Source organism: Notothenia rossii (assembly GCF_949606895.1).
Source record: "Notothenia rossii genome assembly, chromosome: 8".
NCBI classification, from domain to species: Eukaryota; Metazoa; Chordata; class Actinopteri; order Perciformes; family Nototheniidae; genus Notothenia; species Notothenia rossii.
Window position 1 is genome coordinate 5,244,823 of NC_136906.1, and position 19,082 is coordinate 5,263,904.

Here is a 19,082-nt window from a genome sequence, read left to right on the forward strand (position 1 = left end):
TTTTCTTATTTATTTTAATAAGCCCAGCTCTGTGGAGTGTCCGGCTTACTGTGGTCCTATAGATTCTCCTCTCTCTGCTGTGGAGCTTACCAGCTCCTTCTGGGTTGTCCTCGGCCTCTCTGATCAATGCTCTCCTTGCACGGTGTGAGAGTTTTGGTGGGCGGCCCTCTCTTGGCAGGTTTGTTGTCGTGGCATATTTTTTCCATTTTAAAAGAATGGATTTAATGGTGCTTCGTGATGTTCAACGTTTGTGAGATTTTTTTATAACCCAACCCTGTCTCATACTTTTCCACAACTTTGTCCCTGACCTGTTTGGAGAGCTCTTTAGTCTTCATGGTGTCGTTTTCTTGCTTAGAAAGGCCACTGGCTGTGGTATGGAAGACGGAGGCCTTCTACAACAGGTGTGTATACAGAGACAATGAGGCACTTGATTGCACACAGGTGAACTTTATTTAAATAATTGTGTGACTCTGAAGGTCTTTGTTTGGGCTAAATAGCAAAGGGGGTGAATACATAATGCACACACCACTTTTAAGTTTTAATTTTTTTTTAATGTTTTCCAACTTTTTTTTTCACTTCACCAATTTTGACTGACTTTTTCTGACTTGCCATAAAATCCCGCCAAAAATATTATATTATTTTTGGTTTTAATGCAAGAAAATAGGACAAATGGCAAGGGGGGTGAATACTTTTGCAAGGCACTGTATATTACACATGGATGTAGCTGAATAGTGAAAGGACAACAGATGGAAGAAAGAGCTGTTGTTGAGTGTGTCGTCGTCCAAGAAGTCAAATTCCCCAGAGCTCTGTTTACGAGTCACATGATGGGAATGTTGTTATTTTTTTTGTATGGGTAATGACAACAAGACTCTTTTTGGGAATCCCCAAGCAGCACCACAGAGAACAGAGTGGAGGGAAAGTCTTAGTCATTTCAGCTGAAATGAAAGTTTCTGTTGAAAACATCTGCAGTCTGCGGGCTCTTTGTTAGAAATGTGAACACATGTAACATTGTCTCATTTCCTTTGGTGGTTTAATGCAGAACTGAGAGTGATCTAAAAATCTCAAGCAGGTGAAAAAAACAGGAAATAAACCTTAATTTTCTGAATTTATTTTCGGAATAATCTGGATTTTCTTGGGTGAGACTTTTACGTTTAACACTTTTACTATATTACACTTTTTTTATTTAGGTATTTTTTGACTTTATTTTGAATCATTTTGAGTTTCTTTTCAATTATTTTAGGCCTACAAGATTTGGAAACAAATGACTATTGTGATTTATTTTGACTGATATTGCAATGCTATATAATTCCCAATATTGGATGGATTGATCATTTATTGAACAGAATCTTCATTAATACTAAAAAATAATATCATGAATGATAAAAAATGATCATGACGTGATTTATTTAAAGAAGATCTGTACCAAACAAATACGTTGTGTTAGTTGTAGAAGGGGATATCTCTGTAGCTCAACAATACCTTATTATATATACATGTATTTTTGAGCTGGCTGCCATTTTGATATTGCAGCAGTCTAAAAAAGTGTTTGATTGTGAAGTCAGGATTTATGTGTATCTCAATACTGCCATGTCCCCACAAGATGGGAGGAAACACTTCTCACTCCTCTATACTGTAATTCATATATTTCACTGTTTACTTCCCCATTTATTTAACAGCTAAATTGAAAGATTCTTGCATAAAAACACAATTTTCTAAAACACGATATTTTGTTACAATTAAAACTAACCAATATAATATATAACAGCATAATACAAGAACATTTTAGTGGATTCATCAACCATCCAATTGAGAGATTATTAAAATGGCGCCTATGAATAATTTTCTAATTTATTTTGAAACATATTGTTTTTTTTTTTATTTCTTTGCATTGGTTTCTTTTACATTTAATACTTTTATCACATTTAGCTAATTATACCTACTTATTTTAATTAAAGGTGGGGTAGGTAAGTTTGAGAAACCGGTTCGAGATACACTTTTTGTTATATTCCATGGAATGCTCTCAACATCACGATAGCAATGAATATCTGAAGTGCTTTGACAAAAAATCCATAAAAATATTTCATCTGTGGAAGCTGTAGCGCTGTAAAAAGCATGACCAATCATCTGAGCCGGCCCGGCTAAAATAACTGGATGGCCTACCTGCCTGTCAGCCTTCCATCTGTGCACAAACTGATCTCGTGCCCTCATTGGTCATGTGCGCGTTCGTGTGTGTTGGAGGAGGGGCTCTGGAAGGAAGTGGCAGATTTGTTCCGGCTTTCTATTTTCCAATTCTAGCGCACTCGAGCTGGTTCCTCCACAATTACCTACCCCACCTTTAATTAAGGTATTTTTATTTTGAATATATCTTTTTTTTATTTGAGACTTTTTTGCATTTATAACTTTAGGTACATTTAGCTGATTATACTAACTTATTTTTACCTAAGTAACATTTCCAATGAGGGACTTTTAATCGTAACAGAGTATTTTTTCATTGTTGTATAAGCACTTTTACTTAAAGGTAGGGTAGGTAAGAATAAAGAAACCAGCTCGAGTGCGCTAGAATTTGAAAATACACAACCGGAAAAATTCTTCAGACTTCCTTACAGAGCCTCTCCTCCAACACACACGAACGCGCACATGACCAATGAGGGCACGAGATAAGTTTGTGCAACGATGGAAGGCTGACAGGCAGGTAGGCCATCCAGTTACTTTAGCCGGGCCGGCTCAGATGATTGGTCGTGCTTTTTACAGCGCTACAGCTTCCACAGATGATATTATTTTATGTATTTATTGTCAAAGCATTTAATATATTCATTGCTATCGGGATGTTAACAGCATTCCATGGAATATAACAAAAAGTGTATCTGAAGTGAATTACCTACCCCACCTTTAAGTGAAGGACTGAATACCAGCAGTCTTCATAGCCTTCTATACAGTTTAGAAACCAGCAGATGTCACTGTGTTTGCTCCATTTGAAACCCCAAAGCTTGAAATATTTCCTGCATGAATACAAAAACAAAACAGAAGCTTCATACGGTTTCAACACCAATTGAAAGGAAATTATTCTACAACACCAAACATGTATTCTTGAGTTTATTATTGACTGCACAGGCTGTTGTTTTTGCTGCCCTAATCACCCACACCTGAATGTAATCATGCTGTTTTTCACTGAAGCTCCAGAAAACACCACTGGGGGGAAACAGAGCAGCAGGAAACCTCCTTACTGTCTGCAAACACATGTTTTTGATCACATCCAAGCAACTTCTCATTAGTTTTTCTCCTCGTACACACACTACAAACACCCCCCACCCTCACATTCACACGTCCACGCCTCGTCTCTTGCACTCGCAGCCTTCCTGCTCGTTTTGAGACAGAAACTGAGAAAACCTGACACCCAGAAAGGTATTTTGGAAGTGGGAGGAGATAAAAAGGGAGATGCACAGGTGGGGCACAGATTGGAAAGAGGCTGTTGTTTCAGGATAAACACAGAGAGAGTAGAGCTGCTGCTGCTGGCTGCCATTCAGGGACAGGTTGGACTGGTTTCTCCCTCCACAATACTCCAGTTTCCCTCATTCACACAGCGAGGAACAAGTGACCCAGTTTAGGAGGCGGTGGAAAGAGTGAAAAAAAAGGCTTCTTCAGTACATTTCAACCCAGACAGGATTTTAAACATGCCGGAGGAAGCAGAGTTTTATGGAAAACATGGTAACTTGTCTCTTTCTTACTTAGTATTTATCATTCTGTCTTCACTCTGTATCAAGTGAAGTGATTGAAGGATTATCTGTTAAGGTTTTCCCTTAAAACAAATGTCTTTAAGTTGTGTTGAGTGAAACTGCAGCGGTAGTATCAGCATGTAAACATTGCGGGGAAGGACAGGGTGTGTGTATGGGTGTTACTGTGGAACCTTCTGCTGACTCTATAGGTGTGTGAAGGCAGGGAGCTTTTGATATGATCAGTTGTGCAAATATAACTATGCAAAGTGTGGATTTTAAATTTGACACACTCCTTTCATTCAATAATGTCCTATACAGCTACATAATGAAGTTGGCAAGGCCTCCCTTTTTTTAAATCCAACTTCTTTACATGGATTAATGGAAATACCTCAAGTCAAAACGGTTTAACTCGTGTCTGAACATCTTTCAGACAATATATATTGCATTGTAGTGTGGCAATACTGCTCTCACACCATGCCCATAAAGGCAGCTCGCTCTGACAGGAAGTTGTGACTTCTCTAAGAGCTCATGTGGTAAATGATTTCTGCAGCATTATCCACCCGACCACATTCATTATTTAGATGCAAAGAGGCCAAAGAAGAAAAATCATACCCAATGTCTAGACTCAAGATATGATGTGTTAAAATATACATCCGTTGGTAGTAAGGTGGAGAGATTGAAACCCCTAACAATGTGAAAAAAATTGATTGTAACCATTATTTTTGTGTTTGTGATCTTTTCTATTCATTGCATTTTGTTTAATGTTAAGTAATGTTGCTTTTACTGAAGTGGAACTAATGTTCCCTGAGGGATTTGCTTCAGAGCCGCACGCTGAATTTGCTTAGATAATAGATGCTCCTGACACGCTGACCTCAGATAACACACTGCGAACTTAACTAAAGGCCTGAGCCTGCAATACAGTGGTGGGAGGGATGACATATCTTTTTTAAGCTAACCTGGAAGTTAGCACCACAATTGCTACCGCCGCAAAAAGCAAATGGGATTTTTCCATTTTTAACTATCGCAGAAAATAGCAGGATAACCTTATTAATGCCAAAGGTAATCTCTAGGAGAAAAAAGCAACGTTAGGCTTTAAAGGAACTACAGCACGGTCACATGACTTCACGTCACCACCGCTAAGCTAAAGGTGGCTAATGTTGGGCTATAAAGGAACTACAGCACGGTCACATGACTTCACGTCACCACCGCTAAGCTAAAGGTGGCTAATGTTGGGCTATAAAGGAACTACAGCACGGTCACATGACTTCACTTCACCATCGCTAAGCTAAAGGTGGCTAATGTTGGGCTATAAAGGAACTACAGCACGGTCACATGACTTCATGTCACCACGCTAAGCTAAATGCGGCTAATGTTGGGCTATAAAGGAACTACAGCACGGTCACATGACTTCACGTCACCACCGCTAAGCTAAAGGAGGCTAATTTTGGGCTATAAAGGAACTACAGCACGGTCACATGACTTCACGTCACCACCGCTAAGCTAAAGGTGGCTAATGTTGGGCTATAAAGGAACTACAGCACGGTCACATGACTTCACGTCACCACCGCTAAGCTAAAGGAGGCTAATGTTGGGCTATAAAGGAACTACAGCACGGTCACATGACTTCACGTCACCACCGCTAAGCTAAAGGTGGCTAATGTTGGGCTATAAAGGAACTACAGCACGGTCACATGACTTCACCACCGCTAAGCTAAATGCGGCTAATGTTGGGGTGACATTACATTACATTACATTACATTACATAGGGCCTTGCCCATGGACACAGCGACATGCTGACTGCAGTGGGGTTTGAACCTGTGACCATCTAATCCCCATACCAAGGCTCTATCCACTGCGCCACACGCCGTGATGACATGATCAAGTTTAGTAGTCTGATTCAGACACTTGTTAGCAACCACTGTTTTTAAATTCTTAGATCAAAAATCTCTTCAGCTTGTGTTAACCACAGACCCTATTTTAGGCATTTAAACAACATGTTAAAAAAAAACTTAAAATCAAGACAAGGGAAACAAAAGTGCTGACTCAGTACCACGTTTAGGACTCATTCCTGCACCACTCTTTAATCCAAGAAAACCCCCAACAAAATGCCTCTTCCTTTCACCCAGAAACTCAAATAAAATCCAGGCATGGCTGTCCTGAGAGTGAAATATTATATTCATGTTTCAATTTCATGCATCTGGGACTATTACATGAATATATTCTGCTCTGCATCGGGCTGTCCATTTGCAGGAAGTCTTATTATCCCAACCCAAATTAAGAGTGCAAATATCCACCAAGACTTTCTCCATATTCCACATCTCCCATTTTGGAAAACTAATGTCCATCTAATCTAATAATAACCTGCTTAACAGTAGTCTAACACAATTCCTTTTCTGAAAACCAAGTGATACCATCTTATTCTGATTTATTGAATGAATGGACTTTCTTTAAATGTAACCTTCAGAAAAAGGTGTGGATTGTTTTAAATGTCTTGTTGTTGGAATTACAAGTCTTGTATATGAACTTGACATTATTGCCTTGTCATGGTATTGATCTACAGTAATGATTCAGGCCCCCTCTAGTGGACGCACCAGTTGTGTTGTTCTCTTCCTCCTCATGGGTTTTCTGCTGCTTAGTCACCAGGGAGGAATTTGTTGTGTTGCAAGGCGTGTCTGCTTTCAGGGAAAAGCCATCTGACAGAAGAAAGAGAGGGAGGGGGGGGGGCTTACTGTTTCTCAACCTTTTAATAACTTCCCTGTTTAACATATTACATTGCACTTAGGGTTGTAGATATCTCACTAAGCCATGCCCTCACTAGAGTGGTGCAGGAATGAGTCCTAAAACCTGGAAATGAGTTACCAATGTACCATTTCTGGTGCTTTTGGTTCAAAGTCAATGTTTTTTTTTTTGGTTAGAAGCCTGAATTAAGGTCTGTGGGTAACACAAGTCAACAACATCAACTACGTCCATAAATATCCCAATTTAAAAATAGCGGTTGCTAACAAGTGTCTAAATGAGACGACTAAACATCATCACGCCCAACATTAGCCACCTTTAGCTTAGCGGTGGTGCCATGAAGTCATGTGACCTTGACGATAGCTTTTGACCTTGAAAATCATAAAGTGGAGATTATCCTACTACACGACTAAATGTGTAGGATCATAAACGTGAGTGTCACACAGATCTTATTTGCTGCTTAAGTCCTATGGAAAAATCCCATTGGCTTGTTGTGAAGAGAACTTCTTGGTCGACCAACAGAAAGCCTCTAACATCTGCTTCTTCTTCTTCTTCTTCTGTTTAGGCGAGCCAAGGAAGTATGACTCCTCGTTCAAGGGCCCTATCCAGAACAGGTAAGTTAGAGATATGTGACTTCTGGTTTTCTCTGTGTGTAAAGAGTTTATTTGAACCCTTTTAAACTCTGCTCTCTTTTCCCAGGAGCTGCACAGACATCGTGTGCTGCATTATCTTCATTATTGCCCTACTGGGTTACTTTGCAGTGGGAATTCTGGGTAAGGAAACGAACCTGCAAGTTGAAAAAAAAACATCGAAAACCTTTGTTTAAATGCAATCTAACCTTCTTTGTTTGTGCCTCCAGCCTGGTCCCAGGGTGACCCCAGGAAGGTGATTTACCCCACTGACAGTCGAGGGCAGTTCTGCGGGCAGGCGGGCACCCCACTGGAGTGAGTCGCTTTCCAAATATAGATTATAATTACCATCTGAGACAGTGTGTGTGTGTGTGTGTGTGGTTTTCACCTTGTGTGTCATCACGGCAATATGTGCCCCTGGAGACAGACATGGTTTTGGGTTCTTTGCCAAGTGTTTGTATTTGTTGGATGGATTTAGTTACCGCTATAGTGTCACAACAGAAAGTAGTCACAAACACTATGTGACAGTTCAGCTCAAAGATGGGTGTGTTCAGAGCGAGAGCACGGGAAAGTACTGCCCTCTTTGAAAAGGTATTCAAAGAGGGATTATCTGATGGTGTAACAAATAATCTGGTGTGTCGGGTTACATAGACCCCCTTCCTCTTTATGCCCCTGTATGTAATTTAGTATGGATGTTGGTGTGATACTATCAGAATCAGAAACCCTTTACTCGTTCCACAGTGGGCAAATTAACGGCGTTACAGCAACAAAGGCATAGTCTGTAGGCACTTGGCCTGGGAACTGTAAGGTTGCCGGTTCAAGTCCCCGAACAGACCTTTAATATGGAATGTGGACTGGTGCTTTGAGAGGTCTCAGTTACTGCCGTGGTGCATTAGAGCAAGGCACCGGACCCCCTGGAGGGTTTCAAAGGCACAGTGCATGTTTAGGTAGAGAGTAGACTTGCTTATTATACAAAGGCAAGCACACATTGATTACAAAACAATTAAGTGAATACAAATCGCAAATGCTTAAACCATGTTAAAAGTATTTTTAGTAAGCTGTAATGTATACAAATTGCAAGGAAACATTTAAATTGAACACAAGTGTATATATCGCACCTCGCAAGAAGGTCTCCAGATATAACTATCAATGCTTCTTACTATAAAGACACAAACAAGTGTACTCTCCGGAGCACAACATGAGGAAATAATGATTTCCTGGTTTACGGTACTTTCGATGAAGGTCAAAAACATGAATCACGCACGATGTACAGCAGGGGTGTCAAACTCAAGGCCCGGGGGCCAAATCCGGCCCGCGACTTCATTTCATGTGGCCCGCAAGAGCTTGCAAAGAATATAATGTTTATTATACGGTTACATGACACTTTACAGAAGCAGGTTGCCCATAAACTACATGTCCCACAATGCATCTCGTTTTGTGACATGCGCACTGAAGAGAATTATTTGCCCTGAGCTTCTGCTTTCAGACGTAGTTAATTACTAAGTTATTATCCTATCCGATAATAATCCAATGCAGTGGCAATAATGTAATATAATACATTATTTATATATATATATATATTATATATTTATATAGTTACAACCGGTAAGTTTGACCCCCCTGATGTACAGGAATGTGCTAGTCAGCCTCTTAAGCCCTTTTTTCCTCTGATCATTTATAAACGTATACGTGTTTTTTAACAGGAAAAAGGGCATGCTGTTCTACTTCAACATCATGAAGTGTGCGAGCCCCATGGTGCTGCTGGAGTTCCAGTGCCCCACCACCCAGGTGAGAACAGAGGGGATTATGGGTAATGCTGCAATGATCTGTTTGGTGTTTCAGCCAATCAGAGACAGGCTCTGGATATATCTGAGAGCTATAACATATTGAGGAAAAACAGTTTTATAGGGGACCTTTTAAAGTAAAAATGTACAATTCAAGATAATGATATAAGAAGTTTAAAGGAGTCCGCAATGGAAAAAATACATTCAACAGAATAAAATCTGTAAAAAAAAAACTCAAGTAAAAAGATAAATATAATATGATAAAACATTTATATACAAAAAATGCACAATAAAAAACATATAGTATTCATTTTACAAAACATAAGTTAAAGTAAATAATGTGCACTAAAATGATTAATAACATATAATGGAAATATTAATACAAGCATTATTAGCGTAATTAAAAAATATCGAACAAATCTAATAGAATAAAAATATGTTAAATCAACAATTTGTTTTAAAAAGGTACAATTAAAAAAAATAATATATATATATAATTGTATTTATTTAAAATAAGTAAAATTGTACTACAGTATATAACATCATAAATACGTAAAATAATGTATATTACTATATGTAAAATGGTGTAGAACTCTTGCTAAGGATATTCATTCTATTTCACATAGTTTAAGAAGTTTTTATGATGGTACAAAAAGTCAGAATGAGGAATTTTTGTAATACTTTATATCGGACTTAAATCTCCTGTTGTGCTGCTTTTTAAAATTTATTTATTTATTAACACATATCCTTAACCTGACCTTCTGGTGTGACTGTCCTCCTCAGATGTGTGTGGAGACATGTCCTGATAAGTTCCTGACGTTAGTCAAAGCCTACACCAACACGAAGGACTTCGACTACTACAAGACGTTCTGCAAGGAGGGCGTGACCAACAAAATGGTGGGTACAAAGACATCAAACCTGTTATTGTCTGACACACACACACACACACACACACACACACACACACACACACACACACACACACACACACACACACACACACACCCTTCTCATCTGCTTTAAATGTTTCAGGGAATCCCAGAAATCCTGAAGCAAGGCCTCTGTCCGGCCATGCTGACCCCCAGCAAGCCCTGTGAGTGGAAATATTATATTTTATATTATTTGTATTAATCAGAATTCTTTATTTATTTTTATTTATAAAATGTGGTTTTGTGACAGTTGGAAATAAAGAAAAAATGGAATACATTTTTTTATTTGAACACATGAAGTTAGAGTAAGAATGGGCAAACAAGCTATTTCCAAATATAAGGATATTTATACAAACAAAATAAATTTTATTAAAATGTCTGATTTAAAAAAAAAACATTGAATTACAATATTCAAATAAACATAGAAAGTTGGAGTTAAAATGTCAAACAAAAACATAAAATCTAAATATTTATATACAAACATAGGTAGTTAAAGTAAAAATGGGCACAATGCATAACATGCTTCTTATAATATATACAGTGGTGTATTGGTATTAATTAAATATAATGATCAATTCCACAGTATTTTCTACAGTATGTTGCATGTAGTATATTTCCAGAGAGTCAGTCGAGATCTGAAATCTATTCTTACATCTTCCTTTGCTTCCCCTCAGTCACTCGGAGGTGTTTCCCCGCTCTGGGCCTGAAAGGAGGTTTGATCACCGTGGGAAACAACTCTCACTTTGACGACGGCAGCGGGACCATGAGAGACGCCAAGGACCTGGTGGATGGAGTCAAGTGAGTTATCAATATCCATCATTATCAAACGGCTGCAACGAGCCTGTCCCAACCTGCAACCCTGCAGGGGAACTTCGTAGAGCTGAAACATACTTTAGAAACGGGAACTGTCAGTCAAGAGCCTGTTTTTAAAATGAAAAAAGTAAATACAAATATTTATTTAAATAAAAAAAAAAGATGAAGAAGTCAAATAAACATTGTTATGGGCTCAGAGCAGTCTCGTAATTCACACATGAACACAGAAGGATCCACACTTGTGTTTTTCAACGCACACACAAATGTGATCCGTTTCACATTACATGTAAATAAAATCTAAATAGAGAAAAAAAGTTTTACATATGTATTGTTGATCCACACAACCCGCTTTCTGTGCACGGATCGCTGTGCATTCGTGTGTGGGTCTTTTGAGACTCCCCTGACGGTCACCCGATTCGTACTTGTAATTTTTTCTATCTATAGCCAATCAGATGTCTCCTCCATTCTAAGCCAATCACATGAGCGCGCCCCCACCGGGGTATGATTTCTTGCGTTCATGACGTAGCGCTTCATGTACGCATGTTTCGCTGTCCGGAGCTGACGGGTCCATGGAGCCTGCCTGCATTGAAAAACACAAGTGTGCATGTGTGTATTATGAGACTGTTCTGAGCCCATACATCAGGGGTGAAAATATACATGTTGAAAAAATAAATAAAAATACAGTTAAAGTAAACATGTGCTATAGAGATAAACATTTAAAATAATACAAATATATTAAAGTAAACATTTGAAAAATAAAAAAATGATATTTCTATAAACGGGTACAAGCGGCCGAGATGGGTTTTCTCCGCAGGGTGGCTGGCGTCTCCCTTAGGGATAAGATGAGAAGTTCAGTCATCCGGGAGGGACTCGGAGTTGAACCGCTCCTCCTTTGGGTCGAAAGGAGCCAGTTGAGCTGGTTCGGGCACCTAGTTAGGATGCCACCTGGGCGCCTCCCTAGGGAGGTGTTCCAGGCACGTCCAGCTGGGAAGAGACCGAGGGGTAGACCTAGGACCAGGTGGAGGGATTAGATCTCTTCGCTGGCCTGGGAGCCCCTTGGGACCCCCCAGTCAGAGCTGGTGTATGAGGGGAAAAGGAAAGTTTGGGGCTCTCTGCTGGAACTGCTACCTCCGAGACCCGACCACGGATAAGCGGGAGAAGATGGATGGATGGATTTCTATAAACATAAGAAGTTAAAATAAAAATACGCATCAGATGTCACTTGTTCGATGCTTTTATCCAAAGCGACTTACATACTCAATACTGTGGACAATCCCCTCTGGAGCAATTTGGGGTGAAGTGTCTCAGGGACACAACGACATGCTGACTGCAGTGGGGTTTGAACCTGTGATCCCCTGATCCAAACACCAACGCAGTAGTCCACTTTGCCACAGCCTCCCTCAAATATATATATATATATTTTTAAACTCAACGTAAAATGTGCCGAAAAAAATTAATAAAATAAGGGTAATCTTTATTGTATGTTGTATTAGTGTCCACATCTCATAGAAACAATAGCTTTGGCTTGATTGGAGTTAAATCGTTTGTTGTTGGTATTAATGAAAACACAGGCATACTACAAAACTACCATCATTTGTATGTATTTATCTTTAAACACTGAAAGTAAAATGGCCTGATTCTCTCCTCAGGAACGCCACGGTGGTGATGGAGGCTCGTCAGGTGGTGATGAAGATCTTTGAGGATTACACAAAGTCCTGGTACTGGATCCTGATGTAAGTCCCTCAGGAACATGAACACGTCTGCTTCTCTCTGAAACCTCCGCTCACTGCCTCTCTGTTCCTTCCTCTCTGCAGAGGTTTGGTTATTGCGATGCTCACCAGTCTGCTCTTCATCGTCCTGCTGCGCTTCCTGGCCGGGATCATGGTCTGGGTCATGATCGTCATGGTGATACTGGTCCTAGGATACGGTAAGAGTTCAAACATAAAAGCCTTATGCTCTCTTTAAATAAGGAAATTGGTACAATGCATGTCGTACACTGTCAATATATGAATGTTGACTCAAATCACACACAGGTGGTCATGAGCGCTGTCGTTAGCTAGCAACGCTATCGTTCATGGTAACAAATCATTACAAATCAAATAAACGGTTTATTTTTGACACCAGCATAGTGGTACATTTATGTAATATAGTGATGTCACTATGTTCCTGAAGTAAACAAAGGAGTCCAATGGTGGCGTTTCAGGCGGGGGTGGAATGAGGGGAAACTCCATCTATTACCTTTGTCACTAAACCACATGTGTCAAACTCAAGGCCCGGGGGCCAAATCAGGCCCTTGGTGGATTTAATTTCGGCCCGCAGGATAATTTCTAATTCCTATTAGATCTGGCCCGTCGGTATATTGCACGCACACCTTCACTCCATCCTGAGGGTCTCCTCAGCTCAGAGCCTGAGCCCAAACATTGATGACCTTGCACCCAAGATGAGATGCCAAGTATCTGAGCTAGCATCACAGAGCAGCACACTGAGTTTAATGGATGTTTCCTTCTGCACTTTCTCTCTCACGACAACAGGACATGTTTGGTTTCTCTTTGAGGGAAATAGTTTTGTTGAAGCTGTTGTTGGCCTGTGGGAAAATGTAATCATAAGAAATGACTCTGGAAAAGCTGCAGATAGAGCCATAAGAAATGAATGAACTGATTATTTAATGTTTAATGTTGTTTTTATAGGCAATCATTTAAGCTTTGTTAGTTCCAGGTTTAATATGTGCAATAAGTTCATTTCAATAAGTTCTGCAATAAACATTGAACCAGTCCGGCCCTCCACTAGTACCGGTTTTAAAATGTTGGCCCACTGTGTATTTGAGTTTGACACCCCTGATCTTGAGGGTACACAGAGATTTTAGCCTTTGCAGACCATTGACATGCACTCAAACCCATATAACACAGCACAGGAAAGACAAAAGCAGAATAGGGCCCCTTTTTAAAACGAATGCACTTAATGGCTTAATAAACGCTGATGTACCGGTTTCTTAATACTTTCCTTTTTTTTTTTAATCCTTATATATTTTTTTCCCCCTACTTTGCAACTTATTTTTTTAGATCGTTTACTGTATGTTCGCACCACCAGAAACCAAAGAAAATCCCTTGTATGTGTAAACGTACCTGGCATTAAACTTGATTCTGTGCCTGCAGGCTTCTTACTGTTCTGAGTCCGTAGCTTCAGGGTTGATTGCACTCATTTTAAGTCACTTTAAATGTAAAAATCTAAATGTAATGTGCTCCCGTTCAGGTATCTTCCACTGCTACATGGAGTACGCCGCTCTGAAGGGAGAGGCCGGCGCTAACGTCACTCTGCAGGAAATCGGCTTCCAGACGGACTTCACCGTCTACCTGCAGATCAGACAGACCTGGCTGGCCTTCAGTACGAACACAGACCATCATACACCTTTAAACACTCTGACATGTTACTGTGAAGTGAGGACACCTGTGTAATCTATCCCTCTTCTACTCTTCCTCTCCTTTAGTGATCATTCTGGCCATTGTGGTGGTCGTCATCATCCTCCTGCTCATCTTCCTCAGGAAGAGGATCCTCATCGCCATCGCTCTCATCAAAGAAGCCAGCAGGTCAGATTTTACATAAATTATAATTCACATTAATCTGTTGGCACTTTTAGACGAGAGAATGGAACAAATTGTTAAAATTAATGCTGTCAAAATTATCGCGTTAACGGCGGTAATTAATTTTTTTAATTAATTGCGTTAAAATATTTAAAGCATTTAACGCAGGGGTGTCAAACTCAATTTCTTCATGGGCCACATCAGCATTATGGTTGCACTCAAAGGGCCGGTTGTAACTTTAAGACTATATATCAAAATACATATATCAATATTTCATATAAATAAAATAATGTTATTACCTCTGCATTGGATTATTATCGGATAGGGTAATAACTTCATAATTAACTACGTCTGAAAGCAGAAGTCTAGGGCAAATCATTGCAGGTCTCTTCACTGAGAATGTTACAAAATTATTTTAAAATAAATCAAATTCTGAGAAAAAACTTGTTCTGAGAAAAAAAGTCAAATTCTGAGAAAAAAGTCAAATTCGAGATGCATTGTGGGACATGTAGTTTATGGGCAACGTGCCTCTGTAAATCAGCATGTAACCGTATAATAAACATATTATATTCTTTGCAAGCTCTTGAGGGGCCGCATTAAATGAAGTCGCGGGCCGGATTTGGCCCCCGGGCCTTGAGTTTGACACCCCTGATTTAACGCATGTGCAGAATGGCCGGCCCCATACATCCCACCAGTGGCAGCGCTAGGGTAGGCTTCAGCCATACCAAGAAATGGCTTAGCCCCACCTTGAAAAATGATGTTAAAGTAAGCAAAAGAAAGTCCGCCAACTCGCGCAGAGTAAATTGCACAGACGGCAGTTAGTAAGATTGATTTCAGTAGCCACTTGTCGTGAAATACCGAAGACTAGATACGGTTTTGAAAACTTTTGTCACGTAGTGATCGTCTTCTCAATAGAACATCTTTGATAATGTCTTCTGGCCAATCAGAATCAAGATAACGGTGTGGTGTTGTTGCAGGAAGTCCCGACGGAGAATACTTTTGCTGTAGTACATCTCTATACATCGATACAACATTACGTGTTGATAGAAATCAACACGTAATGAAATAAGACCCCACGGTTTGATGAGTGATAGGTGTGTGGGCTGTCTTTCATTTTGACACACAGAACAATGTTATAATAAACATACGTACATGTATGTTAAATGGATATATCCGCCTTCTTTCATTTATCTTTCCATTCCCACAACAATATACATAAAGAAATGGCATATTTTGGAAATAGTTTGAATGGTGATTAATCTGATTAATTAATTTTTAAGCTGTGATTAATCTGATTAAAATGTTTAATCTTTTGACAGCCCTAGTTAAAATATATCAATGACCTTAAGATGTTTTCTAACTTAAAACTAATTTGACTGTACAAGGCAAGCATTAGAGAATCGGACTAATGTCAAATACACAGTTAAACTCATTGTAATTTGACTCAAAGTTTTGATTTTTGTCTTGGTTGTGACGTTGTTGTTGTTGTGTTTACAGAACCATCGGGCATGTGATGTGTTCCCTCTTCTACCCTCTCTTCACCTTCCTCCTCCTGGCCATCGTCATCGCCTACTGGGGCGTCACTGCTGTGTATCCTTTCTAAATGTCCCATTACTGGAACAGCTGATTTAAGCATGTGCGACTATACTAAACAGAAATGAACTTGTTGATAAGTATTTAAGCTCAGGAGTTGGTTAGCGTTAAATGTTGTCACCAAAACTTAATTTGACGTCGTAGGATTTTGCGTAGTTGACTAGGACGCTGAACATCTTCTGACGTTGTCCTTAATAAAACTGATCAGCTTCTTGTCTACCTCTAACCAACCGATCTACAAAGTCTTCAATGAGACGATCTGCGACCACTCGAGAAAAACTTGTGAACCTGCGGTGAGTTCTCCTTTTTATTATCAATGGATGTTAGGACCTCCATTTTAATCCTGGACAAAATGTTATCAATTCAAAAAAATACACGGGATAATCGTGGACATATTCTTAAAACCCAGAAATGACACTCTAACATCCTGGAATCACTCAACCTAAAAACGTTTTTAAAATGACCAAACATTTGAAGTGATACTGCAGCTTTAAGACAACATGGAAGTTGGTTATCAGTACATTACGTCCTTTGTTAGACACTTTAATCCAAAGCGATTTACACATTCAGTACTGTGGACAATCCCCACAGGAGCAATTTGGGGTGAAGTGTCTCAGGGACACATCGACATGCTTAATGCAGCGGGGCTCGAACTTGCTACCCCCTGATTCGAAGTCCAGCACTCTATCCACTGAGCCACAGCCACCCAGATTACATTTTCCTGGAACCCTATTCTATAGCTTCGGATTGGTTATCCCATTTGACAAATCTCCGTTATGTCTTGTGATTTTAACTTGAATTTGTAACATGTTTGTGGATAAAATGAATTGAATCGAACTTTTAAAACAGCTTTCACGCTTAATTATCATCTTGTGAATGTATTTTCAATGGTTCCATGACATGATCCGTGTGTGTTTTTTAATGGTGTCTATATACGATAATACTTGAATGGTCAGATCAAGTCTGAAATGTGGCTTTCATCACAGCAGCTCCATGTGTAACATCAACAGACACATATACATGGAAAACTAACATTTAACATAACATCACGATCAGTGAGAGAAAAGCTGCTCAAAGAGCCTTCAGCGTGCATCTGATCTGAATTCTGCTCTGTGTTTACTGAGAGGATTGACTGATGCACAAAGGATGCTTCAGCCTGACTTTATTGAATCTCCCATTAGATGGTAGCAGTTCATATTCTCTGTTAGAGCATGCTTTGGGTCCCATGATGTTGTTGGACAGTCTTATTAGGTTATTATGATAGGCTGAGTCAGAAAGTCTCTGAAAGGGTTAACCAACAATCTTTGGCAAGGCAAGTTTATTTATATAGCACCTTTCAACACAAGGCAATTCAAGGTGCAGGAGTGAGGCCTAAACCAGGACATCAGATTTCTCTTTAGACCTAATCATCCTCTTGTGAGTGTATTTTCAACGTTTCCATGACATTGAATGGAGCGTAGATTTCCAAAGTGTGTATAAAGGTGTCTATATAACCTGTATCTGTGCTCAGAACTACTCCATCAGTATGGAAAAGACGCAGTGCCCGGAATCAGAGTGCCTGTTCGCTTTCTACGGCGGAGAGACGGCGTACCACAAGTACCTGATCGGGCTGCAGTTCTACAACGTCTTCCTCTTCTTCTGGTGCGCTAACTTTGTGACGGCGCTGGGACAGATGACCCTCGCCGGAGCCTTCGCCTCGCACTACTGGGCCTTCAACAAGCCCGACGACGTGCCCGCCTTCCCCGTCTTCTCCTCCCTCGGGAGGTCGCTCAGGTGGGTTTGAATGTGGAGGAAGTTTCAGTAGAGAATGGGGTTCATTTGGTGCGGCCATCTTTGAAGGATAGCTTCTTTGGCAACAGTAGGAGCAGACGATGTCTATCAGTTTTCACTGGTCTTCTGTCGGCTGTTTTTCATCCGAAATGTGCAAAATAGAAACGTCCTTTGAGAGAGGACGGTTATTTTTGAACTAATGCACAAAGAGAAGAATGGTGCCACCAGTAACAGTGCCTAACTTGGCTCCTATACCTGTCGGGAAATAAAAACATTTTTTACATAACATGTCACTTGTTAGACTTTTTTATCCAAAGCGACTTACATACTCCATACTGTGGACAATCCCCACAGGAGCAATTTGGGGTGAAGTGTCTCAGGTACACAACGACATACTGACTGCAGTGGGGTTTGAACCTGTGACCCCCTGATCCGAACACCAACCCACTGCACCACACGCCTCCCTTTAATCTTTGGATGTGTAATTTACAAACTTGGGGACACAGGATCTTCAAATCTAGAGGCTCTTTAACAATATACAATCATCCGGACATAGAAAGCTAATGTTATGCTAACTGAATGCTAACAAAATGGTGGCTTTTTGTGAATATTTAATCTACCGTTATATTCTTACTGTAGGCTATATATATATACGACGACATTTCAAGATTTAAATCTCATTCCCCGTGTAGTTGTTTGCGTTTCTGTAGGTCAGCAATTCTCTTACACTTGCATTAAACAACCTGCAGATGGCGCTCTTACACTTCATTAACTCTCCATGTTGGAAAAGTATAAAACGTAATCCTGTGGTCCTTCTTTGGTTTTGTTCGTTAATAGTTGGATTAGCTGGTGTCCTTCAAAAATGGCCGACATGCTGTTGAGTTTGCTTGAAAATCACTCTTATCTGCCTTCTGTCTACTTGTCTGTTTTATTTGTAGTCCTAGTGTGTTCTGTCCCAGTGTGTTAATTCCCCCCCCCCCCCCCCCCCCTTTGTAAAAGTGTCCTTGGCTATATGAAAGGCACTATATACATTTAAGTTATTATTATTGTCTGTTTTTTCAGGTATCACACAGGAACTCTGGCGTTCGGCTCCCTGATCCTCTCCATCGTTCAGATCATCAGAGTTCTGCTGGAGTATCTGGACCACAAGCTCAAAGGTCTGCTTCGGTTTGATTCACATTGTTGTTGGTATTTATTTTATCCGGCAGTGGCTCAGTCAGTAGGGACTGGGAGCTATAGGGTCGCCGGTTCAAGTCCCCGAACAGACCTAAATATGGAGCGTGGACTGCTACTTGGAGAGGTCCCAGTTCACCTCCTGCCCTGCCGTGGTGCCCTTGAGCAAGGCACTGCCACAAGCCACTCCCATTGCCCCCTAGGCGCTGTACAATAGCTGCCCACTTCTCTTAGTACTAGACTCCTGGGACTAGGATGGGTTAAATGCAGAGGCCAAATTTCGCTGTGTGCTCTGCATGTGTGACCATTAAAGAGGGGTTTCATGCCTCCGATTCTATTGGTTGTTTACCAATAAGTTCAAAAA

General features: G+C 40.2%; 1 protein-coding gene across 3 annotated transcripts in view; it reads left to right on the top strand.

Annotated features, from left to right (window-relative positions):
• LOC307014751 (choline transporter-like protein 2) overlaps positions 1-19,082 on the top strand; it is a 32,147-nt gene that overhangs the window by 5,445 nt on the left and 7,620 nt on the right. The window contains exons 1-16 of one of the 3 annotated variants that reach the window (XM_079642860.1): positions 3,428-3,705; positions 7,015-7,063; positions 7,149-7,222; positions 7,309-7,393; positions 8,782-8,866; positions 9,646-9,759; positions 9,895-9,955; positions 10,466-10,589; positions 12,254-12,337; positions 12,419-12,531; positions 13,854-13,985; positions 14,089-14,188; positions 15,680-15,772; positions 15,984-16,068; positions 17,286-17,548; positions 18,608-18,702. In XM_079642860.1, the coding sequence (XP_079498986.1) occupies positions 3,672-3,705; positions 7,015-7,063; positions 7,149-7,222; positions 7,309-7,393; positions 8,782-8,866; positions 9,646-9,759; positions 9,895-9,955; positions 10,466-10,589; positions 12,254-12,337; positions 12,419-12,531; positions 13,854-13,985; positions 14,089-14,188; positions 15,680-15,772; positions 15,984-16,068; positions 17,286-17,548; positions 18,608-18,702 (1,591 nt within the window). In that variant the 5' untranslated portion in view covers positions 3,428-3,671. Of the gene's footprint in view, positions 1-3,427; positions 3,706-7,014; positions 7,064-7,148; positions 7,223-7,308; positions 7,394-8,781; positions 8,867-9,645; positions 9,760-9,894; positions 9,956-10,465; positions 10,590-12,253; positions 12,338-12,418; positions 12,532-13,853; positions 13,986-14,088; positions 14,189-15,679; positions 15,773-15,983; positions 16,069-17,285; positions 17,549-18,607; positions 18,703-19,082 lie in introns of those variants that run through there. The other 2 variants (XM_079642862.1, XM_079642861.1) reach the window with 2 other exon arrangements.